General features: G+C 38.3%; 2 protein-coding genes across 9 annotated transcripts in view; both read left to right on the forward strand.

Annotated features, from left to right (window-relative positions):
* Positions 1-18325, forward strand: part of pld1a (phospholipase D1a) — a 32930-nt gene extending 14605 nt beyond the window's left edge. The window contains exons 4-26 of the mRNA XM_084914464.1: positions 71-213; positions 966-1077; positions 1317-1382; positions 1847-1905; positions 2079-2171; positions 2931-3083; positions 3589-3738; positions 4519-4602; positions 7241-7322; positions 7731-7841; positions 8014-8205; positions 8825-9038; positions 9246-9374; positions 9674-9792; positions 10179-10292; positions 12354-12464; positions 12802-12890; positions 13230-13343; positions 13537-13586; positions 13712-13846; positions 14365-14518; positions 15710-15827; positions 16147-18325. Of these exons, the coding sequence (XP_084770590.1) occupies positions 71-213; positions 966-1077; positions 1317-1382; positions 1847-1905; positions 2079-2171; positions 2931-3083; positions 3589-3738; positions 4519-4602; positions 7241-7322; positions 7731-7841; positions 8014-8205; positions 8825-9038; positions 9246-9374; positions 9674-9792; positions 10179-10292; positions 12354-12464; positions 12802-12890; positions 13230-13343; positions 13537-13586; positions 13712-13846; positions 14365-14518; positions 15710-15827; positions 16147-16371 (2817 nt within the window). The 3' untranslated portion in view covers positions 16372-18325. The remainder of the gene's footprint in view (positions 1-70; positions 214-965; positions 1078-1316; positions 1383-1846; positions 1906-2078; positions 2172-2930; positions 3084-3588; positions 3739-4518; positions 4603-7240; positions 7323-7730; positions 7842-8013; positions 8206-8824; positions 9039-9245; positions 9375-9673; positions 9793-10178; positions 10293-12353; positions 12465-12801; positions 12891-13229; positions 13344-13536; positions 13587-13711; positions 13847-14364; positions 14519-15709; positions 15828-16146) is intronic.
* A 2547-nt stretch (positions 18326-20872) lies between these two features.
* Positions 20873-21450, forward strand: part of LOC146365801 (traf2 and NCK-interacting protein kinase-like) — a 55333-nt gene continuing 54755 nt past the window's right edge. For 6 of the 8 annotated variants that reach the window (XM_084915606.1, XM_084915609.1, XM_084915613.1 and 3 more), the window contains exon 1: positions 20874-21298. In XM_084915606.1, the coding sequence (XP_084771732.1) occupies positions 21242-21298 (57 nt within the window). In that variant the 5' untranslated portion in view covers positions 20874-21241. Of the gene's footprint in view, positions 21299-21450 lie in introns of all 8 variants that reach the window. The other 2 variants (XM_084915605.1, XM_084915607.1) reach the window with 1 other exon arrangement.

The following is a 21450-nucleotide window of genomic DNA, read 5'->3' on the forward strand; positions in this document are numbered from 1 at the left end:
TTGAACATTTTTAATGTTATTGATGACATTACCATGATTACAGGTGTTAAGCATGTGCATGTTTCTGTAGTCTCTGCCAGCAGTTTTTAAGATTGAGCTGAAACATGGGGAATTTACGTGGGTGGTTAAGAGGAAGGAGAAGCATTTCATGGAGCTGCACAGAGAGCTGAGGACGTACAAAACCTTCATGAGGATACCACTGCCATCACGCAGGTTGGCACGCACTCTATACAGTAAAAGATAAATTTGCAGTCTCACATGGACCTAAGTGCTTGTTTTACCTTAAGCTTTTTGTCCTTAAATAGGAGATATATGTCCATGATGTAACAAAAGTATACTTACCCAAATGCATAGACACAATCGTCATACTTAATAGATCAAGAGAGTATTGTATTTACTTTATGTAGATGATATAATCAGCACTTTTCTTCTCATAAGCACAGATGTAAAAACAACAAATTTATTGCCAACAGGGAGATGTTTTTTTTTTTAGCTTGAATGCTAAGTATCTATCTATAATATATCTATCTACTTAGCACTTTTAATTCTTATTTTTACGTCTATTTAAGCGTTATATGACAGTATGTTTGTACCGCAGCAATTTCCTAATGTTGTAAACCTGCTCAACATTTGGCAATAAAACCCTTTCTGTTGACACGCTGTCCTTCAGTGCAACTGAAATTTATGAACTTTTCACATTCACGTTTTTGGTGCAGTCTCTTATAATCATAGATTATTTTTTGGAGTAAACAATAGGCTTAAAATTCGGCATTCTCTGAAGTCTGACACACCTATGAAATATACAGATTTTTTATTTCTGATCCGCCACTTAAACAGTGTTTTTAAAGCTCCGGACCTTTGTTCTTTCTTCTATCTTATACTTTAAGGACCAAGGATATTCTGTCTTTAAACTTGTTTATATTTAAATGATAAAGTATTACATTTCCCACATTCTGTTTTTCCAGCCACACAGTGAGGAGAAAGACGGTGAGGAAGAGTGAAGTGAGAGAGATGCCCTCCCTGCCAAGGGGAGGAGGAGAGGAGCTAGTGCGAGATGAGCAGGTCTCCAGCAGGAAGGTATGTTGGAGCGCTGTCTTTGTCCCCTTTGGCCTTGTTTTCAGGGCCATGAAATTGATTCTTGTGATATTTCAACTTTATTGCAAGGAGCTCTCCTGGCACTCACTTGTTGCCATGGCACTTAACTCCTTGCCAGCAAATCTATCCTCTAAACTACTGTTTCACATTGTTTTGCACATGTCAGTGTTTATATGCATGGGCTTTGTCAGTGTCCAAATATAGTGTTTGTGTTCCTACAGAGACAGCTAGAAGACTATTTGAACAAGCTGCTGAGGATGGCCATGTACCGAAAATATCACCATACTGTGAGTAAATACGAAGCACTCCAAAGGGTCACACTTAAACATGGTGTTATACCACTTGTGTTTATGCCTCATTTCTATTAGCCACTATAGATAATGTACAATAAAAGCAAATAATTATTAGTCTTTTTCTACATGTTTTAATTCAGTACCTTTATTGTGGAATTTGGCAAAGCCTGTTTTGCTTTTTTCTTATAAAGTGAAGTGAAATTGTCTTTATGCTGTGCCTCTTCTTAAATAACTCCTTCATACTTAAAACATATTTTAGGCAGAAAACTTGCTGTTATGCATTTAAAGTTATTATGAGAGATGACAACACACAATTTAAGATGAGTCATATTAACTCTACGTATGTGGACTAACAGTTTCTAGTTCCCATGATGATATATTACACAATGAGTGGTGTGTCTGTCTATGCAAGAATCATTATGTGAAGTCTCTTGTTTGTGCTTGCCCTCTTTACACAGATGGAGTTCATTGACGTCAGCCAGATGAGTTTCATTCATGACTTAGGGCCCAAAGGACTGTGAGCATTTTCTTAGTGCCTATATCTCTGGGGATCAGGGTCAAATATCCCATGTCAAAGTTTTTCTTTCCTTAGGTGTATTTATTTTAAACTTGCAATCTTCTTTTACACTCTTCTTAAGCCCCATGATACAGTTTTTGGAAAATATTCACCAGTTATTCTCCCTCCTCCAGGGAAGGGATGATTTATAAACGCTCAGGCGGACATCGTATCCCTGGAATGAACTGCTGTGGTCAGAGCCAGGCCTGCTATCGCTGGTCCAAACGGTGTGTGAATGTTGCAGTTTTTCTCCAGCTATCTCTGTCTGTCCAATTTATTTCTCTCTGTGCATCTTCTAGTCAATCCCACTGCTTTAGCTGCAGTGTTTAACTAGTTGTTTTTTTCTTGTAATTAAGCTGTCTAAGCCAGCAGTTTAAATATACTGTGCAGTTTATTTTGGAAGGCGAGAAACATGGTGACATGTAGGAGTTGCTCAGGCTGTTGATCAACTCCAGAATGTCTTATGGTAAACGCAAGAAGGAGGATTTCTTGAACATTCATTCTCAAATTCCTGGCAGGGAGCTGTCAGAGTGTGGGTGTCAAAGAATAGTGAACATCTATTACACAACTGTGCATTACACATTTACAAACATAATAATTGTGACATCTTAATAGGCGGTCATTTTTGCTGTCATGCGACATTTTTCATTTTTTCTATATTTATAAGAAAGTCTGACGGCAGTGGTATTCACTCACATCTGACTTTGTCTTTCTCTTCCACTTTACATCATCCAAATTACGATGTGATCAGTTTATGTTGTTATTATTTCTTTAAACGCAACACAAAAATAATCCCACACGTTTGAAACGCTCAGCCCATCCACCTACATCCTCATGATGATTTTCTTCCTACACCCTTTCCTCCAAACGAGAAACATAAGAAATGGTCCACAGCAGTCAGCAGAAAGCTGCAAAACTTTACATCTACACAGAGGTCATTAATGTCCATGTCGCTAATTGCGATGACCACTTTGTGTGTGTTGTAGCTGGCTTGTGGTGAAAGACTCATTCTTGCTGTACATGAAGCCAGACACGGGAGCCATCTCCTTCGTCTTGCTGGTGGATAAAGAGTTCACCATCAAGATGGACTCCAAAGACACGGAGACCAAACACGGAGTCCGGATTGATAGCCTCTCCAGGTGTGTGTGTGTGTATTTGTGTTTGTTATGGTTGAACAGTTGATCTTTGCAGCAGATTACCCCGAGAGTGATCATATACTAGTGCTTATGTTTTGAATGAAGCCTTACTGAGATTTCAAGGCTTAACTATCTAGATACAAGTTAAAAAGAGACGTTCTCAAGATAAAATCAGTGTGATGAATATTACCTAGACCAGAAGATGAACTCTTCATCAGATCTTAGCAAAAAGAAAAATATTAACCAAAACAATCATGGGTGGGCCCAAAAACCACAAATCCAAGACTCTTAACCAGTGCTGCTTTTATTTTAGGAATTACTGACTAGGTCTCATATATCTCAGAAAGACAACAGATACCTCTGCCTTGATCAACCAATGTGCATATATATATATATATATATACATATGAAACGATACGACTGCCTCGCTCTCACGTAGGCATTAGACTATATGTATAATCTTGTTTTCCTCTGGTTATGTTTATGTCTATAAATATCCCACCGGCAGGACCCTCGTGTTTAAGTGCAGCAGTTACAGACACGCACGCTGGTGGGGTCAGAGCATTGAAAGCTTTGTGAGGAATCATGGGAAGGCTTTCCTCCGAGATCACCGCTTTGGATCTTTTGCACAAGAACAGGAAAACATCCCTGCCAAATGGTAACTACACTGGGAGAGAACACAGCTGGCTGCGCTTGTTTTGTCGGGAAGTTTGTGTGGGATTAGAAATGCTTAATTCCAACGATGTTTGCATCAGTTTCAAACTGAAACATTTGTTTCTGTGGAACGGACAAATGCAATGTTATACATTTAAGATGTGTTGTATCTATTATACATATTGGATTTGGAAAAATACAACTGTAGCCAAATGTATTATTTAGAAAAATGATTTATGGCTTCTTATTACAAGAAACCTACACATTCTGGGGAAAGATACAGTAAATTAAAAAGAAAAACTCAAGTTGGGCAAATCTTCAGGACATATTCTATTTGTTAGTGTTTCACTGGTAACCATGGAAATGTATTGGACTCTCTCTCTTCTGGCTGTGCTGTTCTTTATCTGCATTCTCTCCCCCTCAGCTGGCACTTTCTGCGAGACTGAATCATCAGTGTAATAAAGTCATTACATTGTCTATGTACTCAGCATGGAGTCGGAAGGATAAAACGTGTTGGGAGGTGAAAGCTGAGAATGTTTAAAGACGGTTACGTCATGGTGACATGTCTATGGGTGTAGACTTAAGTTTGTAAGGCTGTTAAAGTGCAATGACAGTCGGGTCAATGAACTGAAAGGCGCCATCATTCAGCTTGTGTGTGTGTTTGTTGTTTTTTTTAAATACCACACAACGTGAACTATTTTATTTTTTCATATGTATGTATGTATCATCCCAAGCTCAAGTGACAAAATGTTCTCCCAAGTGTGACTGCAATATATCTTTGCAGGTATGTGAATGGAAAGACCTACATGGAGGATGTGGCTGATGCTTTGGAGGAGGCTAAAGAGGAAATCTTCATCACTGACTGGTGGTGAGTTCTAGTGTCCTTTGTGCAAACATACAGGATGCCAAATGATGTGGTTAAGTAGTGTTTGCTGTCAGCACTGAAGTGTGAAAGCCCAGAGTAAACAAGTTAACAATAAAGGTCTTATACGTGTGCCCCGTTTGCATACACTTTACAACCGTAACATCCAAACCTGATAGAATAATAATCCTGCAGACATAAAATGACAGAGAAAAATGTGCCAGTGCTATAAACGGCCTTTACTGGGGCCGTTTATTGCAAACCATATTTATCTCAGTCTAGCCCTCCGTGAGTAATCTGAGCTTAACTCGGGCATTGTTAGGTAATGAAATACAAAGATGTAAACTGGCTTAAGGGGCTCTAGATATCTGATTCAAGTAAGAGCCTGTTCATGCGAGAGAGACGAGGTTTATGGCTAGAAGGAGAAACAACAAAACCATGAATATGCAGAAAAGCAATCAATGATATTCAGTGAGGGAGAAAAAGGTATTCATTGCCCTTTATGAGAAGTACTGTGGAAACTGTTTAAATTAAGTTAGTAAACAGCTGAGTAAACAATACTTTTAAAGAATGCACATGATACACTGAATACAGTGATTTTTTTTTATGCAAGCAGTTAAAATGTGTGATGTATGCAAACTATGGAGGAAAAGTAAGGACAACGAAACTATTTTAAATTCTTACAGAAAAGAAATTATTTCTTCTCTACTATGTCGATCAGAAAAAAACAAAAACCCAACACAAATGCTAAAAAACATCAAATAGACGATAATATAAATATAATAATATATAATATTATATAGGGTGGAATGAGAGCCTTGAAAGTTGTTATCAGTGCAAGTTTTTTAGTATGTGGTGAGGTTGGATGAGGTTGATGGAGGCCATAGCTGAGGGGAAAAAGCTGTTTCTTGGTGTTTTGTGTTCCTTTACTGAAAAATCCTAATTGACCTGATTTGATTGGTTTGTTTGTTGCTTAGTAATTAAGCCGTTGACACATTCTGATTTGATCCTCTGCAGTGAACCTTGGATTAGCATAGTTTGTGGCATCTACCTTGCTTAAAAGACATTGTTATAACAAAAGCCACAAGAAACAGGTCAGTCCACAGCTTCATGTTTCATTCTCTGTGTTAGCCTACTAACATGCTAGAGAATTACTTTTTGAAGTTGTTATTTTGGTTAAGAACTGGTACATTTTTGGAGGAAAGAACATATATTTTTTTGCATCAGTACCAAAGTAATATCATAGATTTTCCACTCCCACTATATGCTGAAGTCTTCTTGTTTTGCGAACTTTAAAGGTCAAGCCCAGTGGAAATTTTTGCACCATATTGACACAACTACTCAACATCCTTTGTTTTGCCCTCACTGAGGCCCTCAGCAGCTGCCTAGCTGCTTGGAAACACAGTTAATACATCTATAAAATAATAGTACCTATATATTTTAAAGTGCATATCCACGTCTCCTGAACATGAAGAAACTCCGGTCTCGGTGATGTTTCCATAGCAATTGATGGCTCTGAACTAGATAAAGATAATATACAGATTAATAGTAATGGCTTTTTTGAGCTGCTTCCAAGGAACGAAACAACAGATTGAATTGTTGGTACCTGTGAGAGTAATAAATGCAGTTAAACATTACATTATGTATAACCAACAAGTCTGTACTATAGAGCTATGACATGTTGTTAACTTTAATTATTATCTCCTTGCTTCGGGCATAGAAATACAGTGACACAAAGATACAATCTCCATATCAGTTTATCCTTCTGCCCCACCCCTTTTATCCCTGTCTTGTCTATCATCACCTGAGAAATTATTACATATTATGTTTTTATTATCGGCTATGAAATATATGTGTAGATAAATCCATCTGTTTATCCATGTCATGGCGTTAGAGGCACCCTGGTACATGGAACATCCAGGACAGATTGCCAGTCTGTCTCAGCACTCTATAAAAAGATAGATAAATAATTAGATGAAAATATATGAAAATTAATATATGAAAATAAAACTGAAATGTTTCTTTCTTTCTCTTGTGATACGTTAGTCAGTATGACATCCTATATTGTATTATATCCCGGGGGGGTTACAGTATCCTGGAAATGTATGCTACAAAGATGAAAATCTTATCTCAGATACAACCAGCTTGGTTAGTTTGCATGGTAAAGAAAATTTCCCATGACCTGTTACATTTTTTCAAATCAAATAAGTTTTCCAGCTTATTTGTCTCTGCTAACAGAGGTGTAATATTCTTGACATTGTAATTTAAAATATAATAGTTTATGATCCCACAGAGCCAAATGCACCACTGTTTGGACGTGGCTGAAATCCCTGTGTTCCAAAGCAGTAATCACTAGGCTTATGGTCTTAACCAATGAGGTGTCACCCTGTGCAATATGAGCCAATGGTATTGTAGACATGTAAGCTCAGGATGCCAATGTGAATGACTCATGAGACTATATCATTATGTCATGTCTGTCATACTCTATGAGGAAATGTGCCGCGAGCTCTGACTGGTGAAGGCAAACATTACCTTTAATCTGTCTTAATGAGTGGGAATGCATCATTTATTCATCTGTTCGCCCGTCTTATTGTCCTTCTTTAGTGTTGAATTTTATTCCTCTCTGTCGCTCTTGTTTTGTCAGGTTGAGTCCAGAGATCTTCCTTAAAAGACCTGTTGTAGAAGGAAACAGGTGGAGGCTTGACTGCATCCTCAAGCGCAAAGCAGTACGTACACTTAGACTGCCAGCATTATTCATTAAGAAATACACATCAGACCAAGTACTGAGCACTCAGTGTAAATGTTTCCCCGTACTTTCCTTTTAATTATTTTTTGTAATGTAACCATTTTTAGTGAAAAGTTGCTGTAGTTGGATAAAGCTCTTCTCCCAGTATTCACAAGGTTTATGTTTACTAAACTTCTCATAATGAACTGAACATAAGAGTACATCCTGTCTATATCTGTAGATGGTATAAATCAAAGACCTTTTTATCGTAGCCAAAGAAATTAGTGTTACTGGAATTTGTGACTTTAAGTGCACATATTCCACATCCTTATCTGTTCCCATTGCTTTTATAGATGAATTAGAAACAGACTTTTGGAGAATAACCAAATTTATTTGCCCTTTGCCACAGCAACAGGGAGTCCGAATTTTTGTAATGTTGTATAAAGAGGTGGAGCTCGCTCTGGGCATCAACTCAGGCTACAGCAAAAGAACCCTTTTGCACCTGAACCCGAACATTAAGGTAAGTGACGTGATATTAAGGTTTGATAAACAATGCAGTGCCACATTTCCCAAATTATTCAATGTCATATCCAGGACCAGATTAACCGCGAGAATAAATAAAATAATAGATTTTTGTTCATATTACAATGTATACAAGCGTACTGCATATGTGCTGTGTGTTTATGCTCCAGGTGATGCGTCATCCGGATCACGTCTCCTCCTCTGTCTATCTGTGGGCACATCATGAGAAGATCGTAGTTATTGACCAATCAGTGGCCTTTGTGGGCGGTATTGACCTGGCGTACGGGCGCTGGGACGACAGAGAGCATCGGCTGACGGATGTGGGAAGTGTGACACGTTCAGATGAGAGCATACTGAGAAAAGTACTTCATTTACACACAGCTGCATGTGGGGAATGAAGTATAACAATGCAAGCTGGCAACCTCTTAATTTTATTGAACTGAATTCCTATACACAAGTACTCAATCGCATTATGCTCTGCTGACCATAAAATATTTATTCTCTGTAACTCTCATACAGCATTACAGCTACAGAGCTGCTACCAGCAAGAAGTTTCATAATATCAAGTATCTATTTTTTTTAATCACCTTTCTGACTGCATTGACACTTTGGACTCCTCACATGATTTACATCATTGAGAATAAGTCTTTATGTGTTGTTAATACCTGTGATGACAGTTTCCACTTTGGAGAACGCCATTCAGACCAGAAAGCAAATGAAACCTTTTGAATTGTTCCACTTTTGGCTGGACAAAAAAACAAAAAACAGATTGCAAATATCCACATAAAAGCAAATGTCTCTCTAGCTTGTGACTTCAACCTTTTCTTATAAACCTTATTTGGCTCTATTAAATATTAGCAACACCCCTAGGCAATGTAATGGAGCATGAATCAACAGCACCCATTAAAACTGCTGTGTCCATTATAACCTTATAGTTTAAGGTAAAAAAACAGCAGTTATAGATCCTTTTCATGTTCCTAGGCTGGCTCCACCAACACTCCATCCAGTAAGGGCTTGTCCTCTGTTGATGGCGTCTCTCAGAGCAATGGACGAGGGACACCGGCCAGTGATCCAGCGGATTTACCTAAGCTGAAGGGAATCGGTCGCAACAGGATGGCTCGCTTCAGTCTGCGCACACTGAGGCACAAACACACTCTGCAGCATGTGGACAGTGTCAGCAGTGTTGATAGCGCAGGTATGTTAAGGCAGAGAAAAAAAAATCGTGCTTTGCTATTTTGGCAGTGAGATGCTCTGTTACGCCACCTCTCACGACAGCGGGGGTGTTTGTGTGGGTGAAAATGTGAATGTGAGTGAATGAGAGGCGCACTGTAAAAGGTTGTACTTTCAGTCGATATTTTAAAGGCTGTAGATTCATTTATTCTGTATATGTGCACATGTGTAGGGAGCGGTTCGGTACGAAGCCTGAAGACAGGTGTGGGAGAATTACAAGGAAACACTCGCTTTTGGCATGGAAAGGACTACTGCAACTTTGTGTACAAGGACTGGATCCAGCTGGAGAAACCTTTTGATGGTCGGTCACACACATGGACACACCCAGCAGTTTGATGGAAACATATAATTATCTGGAAAACTAAATAGAGTCGATCTGAGTCACATTGGCAACATTTGTTCCACTTTTTTCACTCAAACCCTCTCCACTAAAATATCTGACCTCACTGTACGTTATGTCTTCTTACTGTTTCAGCTGGTCTCACTATTTATTTTTTATCACTGTATATTTCTCCATATTTTTTGCAGCCATTCTTTTCTTTTACATTTTTTAGTCCTTAATCTAAAGACTCCTTTTTGGATCTGTTCCTCTTTTTGCAGACTTCATCGACAGGTACACCACTTCCAGAATGCCCTGGCATGACATTGCCTCAGTGGTTCATGGTAGAGCTGCCCGGGATGTGGCAAGACACTTTATTCAGCGTTGGAACTTCACTAAGGCACGCAGTGTACTTTGGCCAAAAACACAAAGAGTTGTAGAGCAGGAGCAAAGCTTAAAATGTAACTTCTTTAACTGGGAATTTATAGCCACATTTTAGTGGTTTGTTAGTTAATAATTAAATACTTTAATTATTATTATAAGTTGTGGAAAGATGGTGTTAACTTCAAATCATGACTCACTTTCATAAAAAGCAGGATAAAACAGTAACCTCACTGAATCATAGCAGAGATGGAAAATATAATGTAATCCTCATCCTGGTGCTCAGGCTTTCCATGCCACCAACTTTTTCCCCCTGTTTATACTCTTTTCCAAAAACAAATGCTTCCTCCATAGAGACTGTATTTACCCTCTCCCGCCCAAATTCTCCACATGTCTTTTCTGCAGATCATGAAGCCAAAGTATCGCTCCCTGTCTTATCCATTCCTGCTGCCTAAATCTCACTCCACTGCAAATGAGCTCAGATACCAAGTTCCTGAATGTGTTAATGCTAAAGTTCAGGTAAGGCAACATTTCAGGCATAAAAGAAAGCATATTGTGAATGTCATATTTATATGAAGTACAAACTGAAACAAAAACAAGCCAAAACATGTACATAATGCAAACAAATGATAAAAAAAATCAACTGTCTATGGGCCAGAAAGTTATATAACCACAAAGCTTGTCTTGGTTAATACTCAAGGGTTTTTACCCAAAAGGAACCGACCTATGAGAGAAATTGTTGCCTAACATAAGAAGTGGACAAACAAACCATCATGACTCCATTACTTGTGTTTGTGTATGTCGTTTATTTTGTTAGCCATTTTTCTGAAGGGACATCTCTAAGAACATAATGTGAAAGCTTTCCATTTGTGTCTATTAGTATACATTTAACTTACTCATATGCTTAATTAGTTAACCTTAACTATATATTTTAACCATTGACAAAATATGTAAACTGTACTTGATCAGGAATATTGTGAGAACCACAGTTGGAAATCCCATTATTTTTCTTGCATGTAGTTCTCATTTGCGGTCAGAAGTTTACAAACACATCATTGTCCATCATCATGGCTTTTAATGATTTCTTTGAACAGTTCCTTTTCCAGGGTGGAAAAACTGTACAACATACATCTTCAATGACTTTAAAAAAATTTGGTTGCACAAGTTTGATTTTATTTTGGATTTTTGTAATTCCCACAGGGTTAAAAGTATACAAATAGGGCTGTTCGATATAACGATATAAAAACATCTATCATTTCATTTTACGCTATCGTTTGTTTCGTGGTGTCGCAAAATAAACTGTTTACGGCAATATTTTTTCATTATTTTGATGGTCACTGTAGTGGCTATATTAATTTCTTAAAGTTCTCACTTTCTCTTACATTTAATATAACCACACTACAGACAGACAAGCGTTTGTTTTTATGCGTTGTCGTTAGCAACAACGACGGTAAAACCACCGCGTGTCCGCTTGTTCCACATAAACCTTTCACAATAAAGCTCAAGATCCTGTTGAGACTTTTCAAAATAAACTGAATCACGTGAAAGATGCAGAGTGTTTACGGATGAGAAGTTAAAAAGAGCCGTCAGGTGCTAAAAAAAATAAACCTTAGACTCAAACGTTAGAACAGAGTTTTCCCCGCAGCACGCTGTGTAATAAATACGCACAAAGAAAACGGCGGCCGTTACAACTTATGTCTAAAAATGTTTCACGCATCAGTTAAAACACTCGACTCCAGGTACGCGACGCCCAGCTGGAAACACTTCACGCAAGTCGAGCTGACCGAGATTCACAGAATTTATAGAAAATGTAAAATTTTTGTGATTTATATCGTTATCGGATGATAGGTGTCTTAATATCGGGATATGAGATTTTGGTCATATCGCACAGCCCTATATACAAACAGACTCAAACATATGCATATATCCCCACTGACACTTCAGCAAGTTGCACCTCTACCAGACACTTGATAGCTGTCAATAAACTTCTGACATAATTCTGATTGGATATTTAAGTGGTCTTTTTGGCAGAATTGGTGCAGTCCCCCAAACAGACCTCTTGCCATTGTAGTCAAACAGCTCAATCTTTGTCTGCCATGTCCATAAAACCAAAAAACTTTTCTCTAGAAGGCATTTGGCTTGTCCATGAGGGTAGCTGCAAATTTCAATTAAGCTTGAAGGTTTTGAGTTTAAAGCAGGAGTTTCTTTCTCGGTTGGCAGCCTCTCAGTATATAGCGATGCAAAACTTGCCACCATTTTCCAGTTCATGGCAGTCTTGGTGGTTCCTCAACATCCTAACAAATTTTCTCTCATCTAAGGGTGACAGATTGGGTGTTCTTCCAAATGGCAAAGTGGAGACACATCAGAATAACATGTGCAATTGTTTGAAATGATGTTCTAAGAATCTTTGTTTAGAAATGGCTCTTAGAGAGCTTCCCAACTTCTGTAAATCTGCAATTTTTACAAGCCCATGACATCCACAGCTATGATTAGTGTGTGTAAACTTCTAAACACAACTGTATGTGTGAAACATTAAATGAATCAACACACACATTTGTACTCTGTGTCTGTGTGTAAAAGGTGTTACGGTCATCTGCAGACTGGTCGGCAGGCATAAAATACCATGAGGAGTCCATCCACAATGCCTACATCCAAGTCATCGCCAAGAGCAAGCACTACATCTACATAGAGGTAAAACAACAGAGAGAGTCAGATATAAAAATAAATGAGAAATACTGCATTTTGAAGCTGATATTCAAACTTTATTATCAAAGCACTGATGTTTGACTTTGATGCAAAACAACACATGTCTCTTCTGAAATGTGTTAATATTCCCAGTACAGAGATGACTCCTTTTATTATATGTCAGCCAAAATGCTTTCTCACATCGTGAAATTAAAGTTATAAAGTCAGAAACATAAAACTATAATTATTTTAGGTGGAATCAAAACCTGGGAGCCATGACTGTTGTTGCTTTTGCACTTTGAGTTTGTGTCATTCCTCCCTTTCTTTTCTCTGTCTCACTCAGAATCAGTTTTTCATTAGTTGTGCTGACAACAGGACGGTCTACAACAAGATTGGAGACGCCATCATTGAAAGGATCATCAGGGCACACAAGTACTTCCCTTTACTGAAGCAGCTTGTTTGTTTAAGAAGTGGTTTTGATTGTACTAGGGTGGCTGTAGCTCAGGTGGTAGAGCAGGTCATCTACTGATCGGAAGGTTGGTGGTGATGCATCCATCGGAGTATGAATGTGTGTGAATGTTAGCTATGAAGCACTTAGAAAAATGTGCTTGTGTGAATGGGTGAATGCACAAGTTGTGTAAAGCGCTTTGAGTGCTCAGATGAGTAGAAAAGCGCTATATAAGAACCAGTCCATTTACTGTAATGAAGATGTAAAATGTAATGCATATGCTTCTGGGCCTAAGTCTACAAATCATGTATGTTTGCGCACAGAGAGCGTAAGAAATACCGTGTGTATGTGGTCACCCCTCTGCTGCCTGGGTTTGAGGGAGACATCACCACTGGTGGAGGGAATGCCATCCAGGCTGTCATGCACTTTAACTACAGGTAGATCACATGACTTTTTCAGAAGAATTGAGTGTTGTATTGAATGTTGTATTGAACTTTGTATTGAACGTATTGAAAGAGGAAGGGGGAAGGGAAATGAGAAAACACATATGGAACTATTATCACAAAACTAGGATTTTCTCATGTGACGTTTACATGCGCTGTGGTGAGATTTAATCTCTTGTCCCCTCAGAACCATGATCAGAGGAGAGTACTCTATCATCTCCCAGTTGAAAAAGGAGAGTAAGTTGAGAGATAAGCTATGAAATTAAGTATTCTGAGACCTGACAAACTTCTGATATTCTTTCAGATTCACCTGCCGCCTTAATGTTATCTAAATTCTAGTTTTGATCTCTTCTATTTCCCAGTGGGCGATCAGTGGATGAACTACATCTCCTTTGCTGGACTTCGGACTCATGCTGAGCTAGCGGGACGCCTCGTCACAGAGCTCATCTACGTCCACAGCAAGATGCTCATCGCTGACGACAATACAGTCATCATTGGTTAGTCTTTCTCTCATCTCACCTTCTGTCACTTTCTCTTCTTATGCTGTTTTCACCAGCTACTATTTGAAGAAACTGGCTTCTCTGGCTCGACACCATCAAAATGTGATAATGCTAAAAATCTGGTTCTATTTCCTCGTTTTATCACCATGTGAATGGCTAAAACATTTGCATAATAATGCTGTTGTGTCAATGTGTGTGGAGTGGTACGTTGCTCTGTTGTGCCACCTGCTGGTGTATAAAGTGCAGCTCACCCTTTCGACAAAAGGAAAAGGACTCCATGTCTTCTTATTAATATTCCTCTTCTTTTCTCTCTTTAAATCTGTTCTCTTGTATATACAAATCAATGTAAATAAGGTGAAAAGTTATTGTTTATGACAGTATATGTAAATCAGTCCCTAGCAGGATAACGCCACTTTGAATCTGTCAAAATAATAAAAAAACAGGCTTACATACCAACAGCAGAAGTTAGCTCAAGTCATAGACTACATTTAACCAGCTCTGTGTGTCTGTTGCAGGCTCTGCGAACATCAATGACAGAAGTATGCTGGGTAAACGTGACAGCGAGGTGGCAGTGATCGTTGAAGACTCCGAAAAGGTTCCCTCAGTAATGGATGGAGAGGAGTATGAAGCTGGGCATTACGCTCTTCAACTGCGCCTCGAATGCTTCAGGTGCTTGTCTGTTTGTATGTGTGTATGAGATGACAACGTTAAAAGCACATTGCTATTTTGTGATATGTTGTTATTTTTTAAGTGCTTGACATTTTATATATTGAAATTTTTGTTTATCATGCCGAAAATCCCACTACATGCTTACATGTAAATAACAGCTAATGTACATGTGGCTTTGAAACAATAAAGAAAGAAAGAATGCAAAAGAAATACACTCACCAGCTGCCTTGTTAGGAACACATTGCTAGTACTGGGATGGACTCAATTTCACCTTAGAGTTGACATAGATTTAACAAGGTGCTGGGTGTATTAATCATGGATTTTGGTCTATATTAATATGATCACATCACACAGTTTTTCCAGAATTGTTTTTAATCCTATTCCAATCCCATAGGATTGAGATCTGGTAACTGTGGAAGCCATTTGAATATAATTAAGTCCGTCTGAGATGATTTCAGCTTTGTGACATGGGGAACGGTCTTCCTGGAAGCCGTCAGGCTCAGTGAAACACTGCCCAGTTTATACTACGGGGCACAAAGAGGGGCAAGAAAATATCACACAGTAGTAGTACCAGTAGTTGTTTGAGTTGTTGATAGAAGGCAAGATGAATCAATTTTGGTGAGCCTGTGTGAACTGTAGCCTCAGTTTCTTGTTCCTAGCTGACAGGACAGGCACCTGGTGTGGTCTTCTGATGCTGTAGCCCATATGTTTCAAGGTTTGATGTGTTGTGTGTGTTCAGAGATGCTCTTCTAGATACCTTGGTTATAACTAGTGGTTATTTGAGTTGCCTGAGAGATGGTTGCCTTGCTATCAGCTTGAAATAGTCTTGCCTTACTCCTCTGACCTCTGGCATGTACAGCCCCAGAGAACTGCCAGTCAGCTGTATATTTTTCCTTTTTTAGATCATTCTCTGTAAGCCCTAGATGTGGTTTTATGGAATAATCCCAGTAGATTAGCAACATCTGAAATACTCAGAACAGCCTGTCTGGTGCCAACAACCATCCCACTTTTAAAGTCACATAAATGACCTTTCTTCCCTTTCTGATGTTCATTTTGAGCTTCAGCAGGCTTACATGCCTAAATACAAAGTGTTGCTGCCCTGTGACTGCCTAGTTAGATAGTTGCGATAATAAGCAGTGATTTCTGTAATCACTAAAACATTTTTTCTATCTGTCTTTCCCTTCTGAACAGAACTATTCTTGGAGGACACTCTGACACCAGCATTGACCTTTCTGACCCCATCAGTGACCGTTTCTACAAGGAGGTGTGGATGACAACAGCTGGCCGCAACGCCACCATTTACGAGAAGGTAGAGTGAACATTAAAATTTCACATGTGGAAAGAAAACATTCAGTTTAGTGAATGGCAGGTAATCATTTTGAGTTTGTGCCTTTAAGAAAGAGATCATTCAGAGATAAACCATGTTTTAAACTCAGCACAGACCATATTTTAGCTAAAGTTTTATCTGAACACAGCACTACCTTGGCCCATTTTGTAACTGCCCACGAGTTTGTCTTTCACTCTCAGAGAAACTCGTGGACAGAACAGTTAACTAAAATCTCACGGTCCACTCAGATAGACTGCCACAAACCTGGACTTAAGTTAATGAGGCATATGTTTGGTTGCAGGTATTTCGCTGCCTTCCTTCATCCCTTGTTAGAAATATGTCGGAGTTGGAGCAGTACCAGTCCAAGCCAGGTTTGGCCCAGACTGATCTTGCCCGAGCTCAGGAGGAGCTGCGCAAAATCCGTGGCTTCCTAGTGCAATTTCCTCTGGACTTCCTGTCTGAGCAAAATCTCATGCCCTCTGTTGGGACAAAGGAAGCCATGGTTCCAACTGAGATATGGACATGAGGGGTTTCAGCCCATTACCCACAAAATGAAATGGACTGCTCCTTGAGAAGACCTCTTGTGGGAAGCCTCTGGGTGGTTTTTCACAGTTTAATGATGATAAATGTTCAGTACTGGAGTCGCAAGAGATCACTTCTGAATAATAGATTTCTGAGATGAAAATCAGATTAAAACTTTCTCTTTTTGCTTGATACGATTGCTGAGCAAGGACAAATCTCTCAGATCTATCGCTACTGGAAAACACTAGACAGTAGTTATAGCATGTTAGTTTTTGGATGTATTATGTGAAGAAGACGGGCATCTATGATAGCAGTGTGACTGCATTCAATATGTGGAAAGACAACATGAAGACTGGGTTTTGGGAATCACTTTATCTTGAATTCTAGATGCTTAGACCTTTGAACTGTGCAAAAGGCTCATAAGATGGCAGAAGCTTGTATGGGACCATGATGATGAAGTCTATAACCAATTTATGACACTAACAGATATTCAGCTCTGTTTAGAAATCACAAAATCTAAACATTAGATGGTAAAATGTGATTAACTGAGTTTGTTATGTATGCCCGTAACATGCATTAGTGCCATGTATGCTGTTTATGAGCTCACGGAAGAGTTGTCTGTTAAGTATGTGCTGCTTTTGATAAATTATTTAAATTTACAAGCATGTAATCTCAGAGGTGTTTTGAAGATTTTGTTTGTGTAAGAAATTGAAGTTATGCTTGGTCTTTACTTTGTTGCCAACTGCACAGAGACAATGTTACCGTTTCGAGAGCAGTGCACAATTTACTAACTATGCTGAAATCTGATTGCCATGATGCTTGTACCAATCGCACCTCTGAGAAAAAAAACAAAACTTCATCACTGACATTTTATTTGTTGTTGAAGATGTTTTGTGACCTGTTAAAATGATTCGAGTGGCTTTTTAAGACAATCGGCGTACCCATTGAGAAGAGAAATTTCTTCTTTGTTCAGCAGATGGTGCTAGCTTCCTAAAAATCAGTTGCAAAATTAGAAAATAAGATCTCCAGGATCTTTAAGGTCCTCTTGGTATGTAAAAATGGATTTTGAACATTGTAACAAAAACCCCCAGCAAAACTACAGCAATTATGTTTGTCATTAAGCATGCAGATGAAGCTGGATGTAAAGCTTTCGTATGAAGTCAGGCTTTGAAATTGCTTTGTTCCAGCTTCTGCGTAGTTCCAGATTGAAAACAGCATTTCAAAGTCTTTATTTTTTTGTTTTGTTTTTATTGTAATGTAACAGTTCAGAGTAAAATTACCTTTTATCGAGATACTTGCGATAGGTGATACACGAGCAGTATATATATTTTGTAAATGTGAAAGTATGGACTCGTGTTACCCAGTTTGTTTTAATTTTTAATATTTTCCACATTGTCTTATTTGAGCATCACCATCCCCTAAATGTGAAGATAAATAACCACTTCTTTAGAAACGAATCACACAGTCGGTAATTATGACACATTGGAGTCACAATGTATTTTACAAATCAACCACATAATTACTTTGACCTGGCATAGAGCTCCAGTTTTGTCATGAAAAGGCAGAACCCTTTTGTCTACCCAATGTGTGAATCATTGCCATTTATGTAAGAGAAAATGACTGGGACCACAAAATTGGCAGATGTAAAATAAAGTGCTTAAAACACTTTTACTTTTTTAACTGTTTTGAATTTGACATTATTGTCTGCCCTGTTTATTATTTATGGATTTTAAAGAATTGAGCATTCTTTAAGATTTATTTTTAAATGTATGTCACATTCACACTGATGATTTTGGACTTTTTTCTTTTTCATACCCACCTTGAAGCTGTTGTTTCTGTAAACTCTCTGGACCTCTTGCCTTCATTCAGTTTATGTACAATAACCTTTTTGTACAGTTAAAGATTTCCGATATCTATTTGTTCATTTGAAACTATGTAATTAAAATGACTAACAAATACGCATATCTTTGGACTTTTTGTTTCCTTTTTACATGAAAGTAGACACAGCTGTGAAACTTGATCATTTCTAAGATATATGGCTTGACAGACCAGCTTCAATAATAGGCTCCTGCATAATACGTTTTTATAATGCCTGTGTGACTACATTCCCATCTCTAGTACACATCAATATGAGTAAAACAACGGCTTTTCGCTCCAACTATGAACAAACAGGTAGGTTCTTGCATAAGAAATAAGAACTGTTGAACCTGTTAACTCCCAGAAAACAGCAAACTTGTATTTCTTTTCTCATGAAACAGTGAAATCAGCAGCATTTGCAATATGGAAAGTAAATCAATATGTTTAATTAACTTTGTGAACAAAAGTTGGGTGCAAAAGCTAGGCTGAAGGACATCTTACATTATTTGGGAATCTGGTAGGAAAGACTATACTGTTGTATAAAAGACCCACTGTGTTTATGAACCAAACATGAAAATTTATATGGAGAATTTCAAATTGCAAACATATATAGTGGAAAGTGGAGAATAATATGCTAAACGAATGTTTTTTTTTTTTAATTGTGAAAAATCACAGGGGCGTTGGCCACTTGTACGTGTGTGCAATCAGCTCTGCTATAGCAAAAGAAGTACTAACAAACCCAAACGAGGGGATTTCATAGGAAGCACATAAGGAGCATAAAAGAAACAGCAAAACATAAAGAGCATAAATGCTAAAGGCTTAGTTTTTTTTGTCCTTCCATTTGATGGCAGTTGAGTACATAACGCTCCTCCCTTCTCTGGAAAATGACACTCCATAAAACTCAGGAGGCCTGATTCTGTAGAATGTCGTTGGCTGCATGTTATGGCATGTGAGATGGCCTAGTTGCTTGCTGGTTTAGAAACATAAGGATATAAAGCTACCTGATCGGGAATTTAGTTTATGTGTCATTAAGAATTCTCTTAAGCACGTGACACAGGTTGTTGTGAAGCCATGCATGGTTTCAGTGGCAGTACTCCAAAATGTGACAAGAAAAGCCAAAACAAAAAACCTCTGATCTGCTTGAGTGTCTAAATTCTCTAAAATAAAATCTGTTTGAAATTAATTGTGTAAAGCCAAAAACACACAGCTGGGAAATAATTAATTTTCCATTTTTTCTTCCTGAAAACAGCCCTCCTTCCTTGTTCTTATTTTTGTTTGGCACTTTATGGAAAAATAAAATACACGTCAAACCCAAATAAACTTTCTTCCTTAGAAATCTGTTCAGTTAAGGGCATGATGAAAACCCCTGAAAAGGAAGTTCCTTTCACAGGTATGTCAGTGTGGAATTTTGTGTTTTGATGTCTTGATGTTTCCATCTGTTTTCTACTGGCATGGCTTTGCTTGCCTCGCCTAGTGCTAATAATATTAAACTCTACACTGACTGAACTTGGATGGAAGTCAATGCTATTTTTACGATATTCTGTAACGTAAATACTTGGAAACTTTTTTACTTCCTCCTCACTAAACTAACTCATAAAATATGCGAGCACATCTTATGTTGCTGGTTTGGTTAATAATGATAAACAAAACCCAAGGTTCTTGTTTGACAGAATCAGCAGAGTCCTCTTTGGGACAGCCTCGCTTAGCCTCTATCAGGTGACCTATTCTGATATTTGTTTAAAACAACTGCTGAATACACATTTTTATAAGCTTTCCCTTAATTTCCCTCTTTGCTTTGGGCTATACTTTACAACTATTTGCGTGTATGGAAGTGTGTATGTTGGAATGAATGTCTGACCGTACTGTTGATTTAGTGTCCATTAATGTGTCTGTATGTTTGAACAGGCATACTTAACTTTAATCTGTGGTTTTTATTGACACTGTGAAGCACTTTGTAGAAAAGTACTATACAAATAAAATAATAATAATAATAATAATAATAATTATTATTATTATTATCAGTAGTAGTAGTAGTATCGTTGTTGTTGTCGTTGTTTTTTTAAATAATTGATTAATAAATAAATCATTTACTGTGTTTTTTTGTCTCTTGCTTGCCCTCAGGCAAATTCAGGGGAACCTAGAGTTGGATACAGAGACCAGAGAGGTTTCGTATTGTCTTTGGTGGAATGAAAATGTTATTCGTTGTTTATCATGTTTCCACAGATTTATGAAAACGCTTCAGGCATTTCGGGAAAGGGGTTGCAAGGTAACAGGAAACCTGATAAACAGACACCAGTTCACTTGCTGTGTGTGTTTACATTTGATGGATTCAATAATTATCTGTGTTTGTGTGTGTGTTACATTTAGTCTTCTTATACCTTGTGATTAAAATATACCGATTTTTTGAAAAAAAGAAAGAAAATATACATAGTTGTTCTATTTAATCACAAGTACACAGGGAAATATTAGCAAAAAATCAGAAAGTATATCTTCACTCAGTTTCTTTTCTTTTCTTTTCTTTTTTTTTGTACAAGGACATTGCTATTGAACATGAGGAAGAAAAAAGTTTGGAAGTCCTCGCTGCCTCAGTAAACCCCGCCCGGTAACAGGCGTGGTTTGCTGAGGGAAAGCGGCTCCCACCTCCCTCCTTCTCTATATTTACTGGCTGGCTGTCACAGCAGCTTCTGTACCAGAAACAAATCAGTCTCCGTATTGCTTCACCTTACTCTGTATGGTCTACATCCCGCAGACATGGACTTCCAAGTGTTGATGTACACGGTGCTATCGCTTTCTATCATCCACGCGTTTGCGCTCTAGCTGTGCGCTCCAGGCCCGAGGAGCGTCCAGCTGCTGACGAGAAAGGGACTGATATTATTTTCTCATCCACTGACACATCACTGTGCAAGAGAGAGGGGGAATAGTAGAGACCTAGCAGCAGAGGAGACCACACAGTCGTGACAGCTAAGACCGTTTCTGGATATCGGACAACAGACAGTCGCTTTTTTGTGTCCTCCATCATGGCGAGTGACTCTCCAGCACGGAGCCTGGACGAAATCGACCTATCTACTTTGAGAGTAAGATTAATTTACGTTTAATTTCTGTTAAAGAAAAAAAAAGAAAAAGTGTGTGTGTGCGTGTCTGTGTGTAAGAAAATTTATGTGTGCACTCGCGCGTTCCTCCTTCTCTTGCACCTGACAGTGCTCCCTGAATAACAACCGGCACAGAG

This window comes from Perissodus microlepis, chromosome 19 (assembly GCF_051167445.1).
Source record: "Perissodus microlepis isolate ML-2025 ecotype Zambia chromosome 19, ASM5116744v1, whole genome shotgun sequence".
In the NCBI taxonomy this organism is placed as follows: domain Eukaryota; kingdom Metazoa; phylum Chordata; class Actinopteri; order Cichliformes; family Cichlidae; genus Perissodus; species Perissodus microlepis.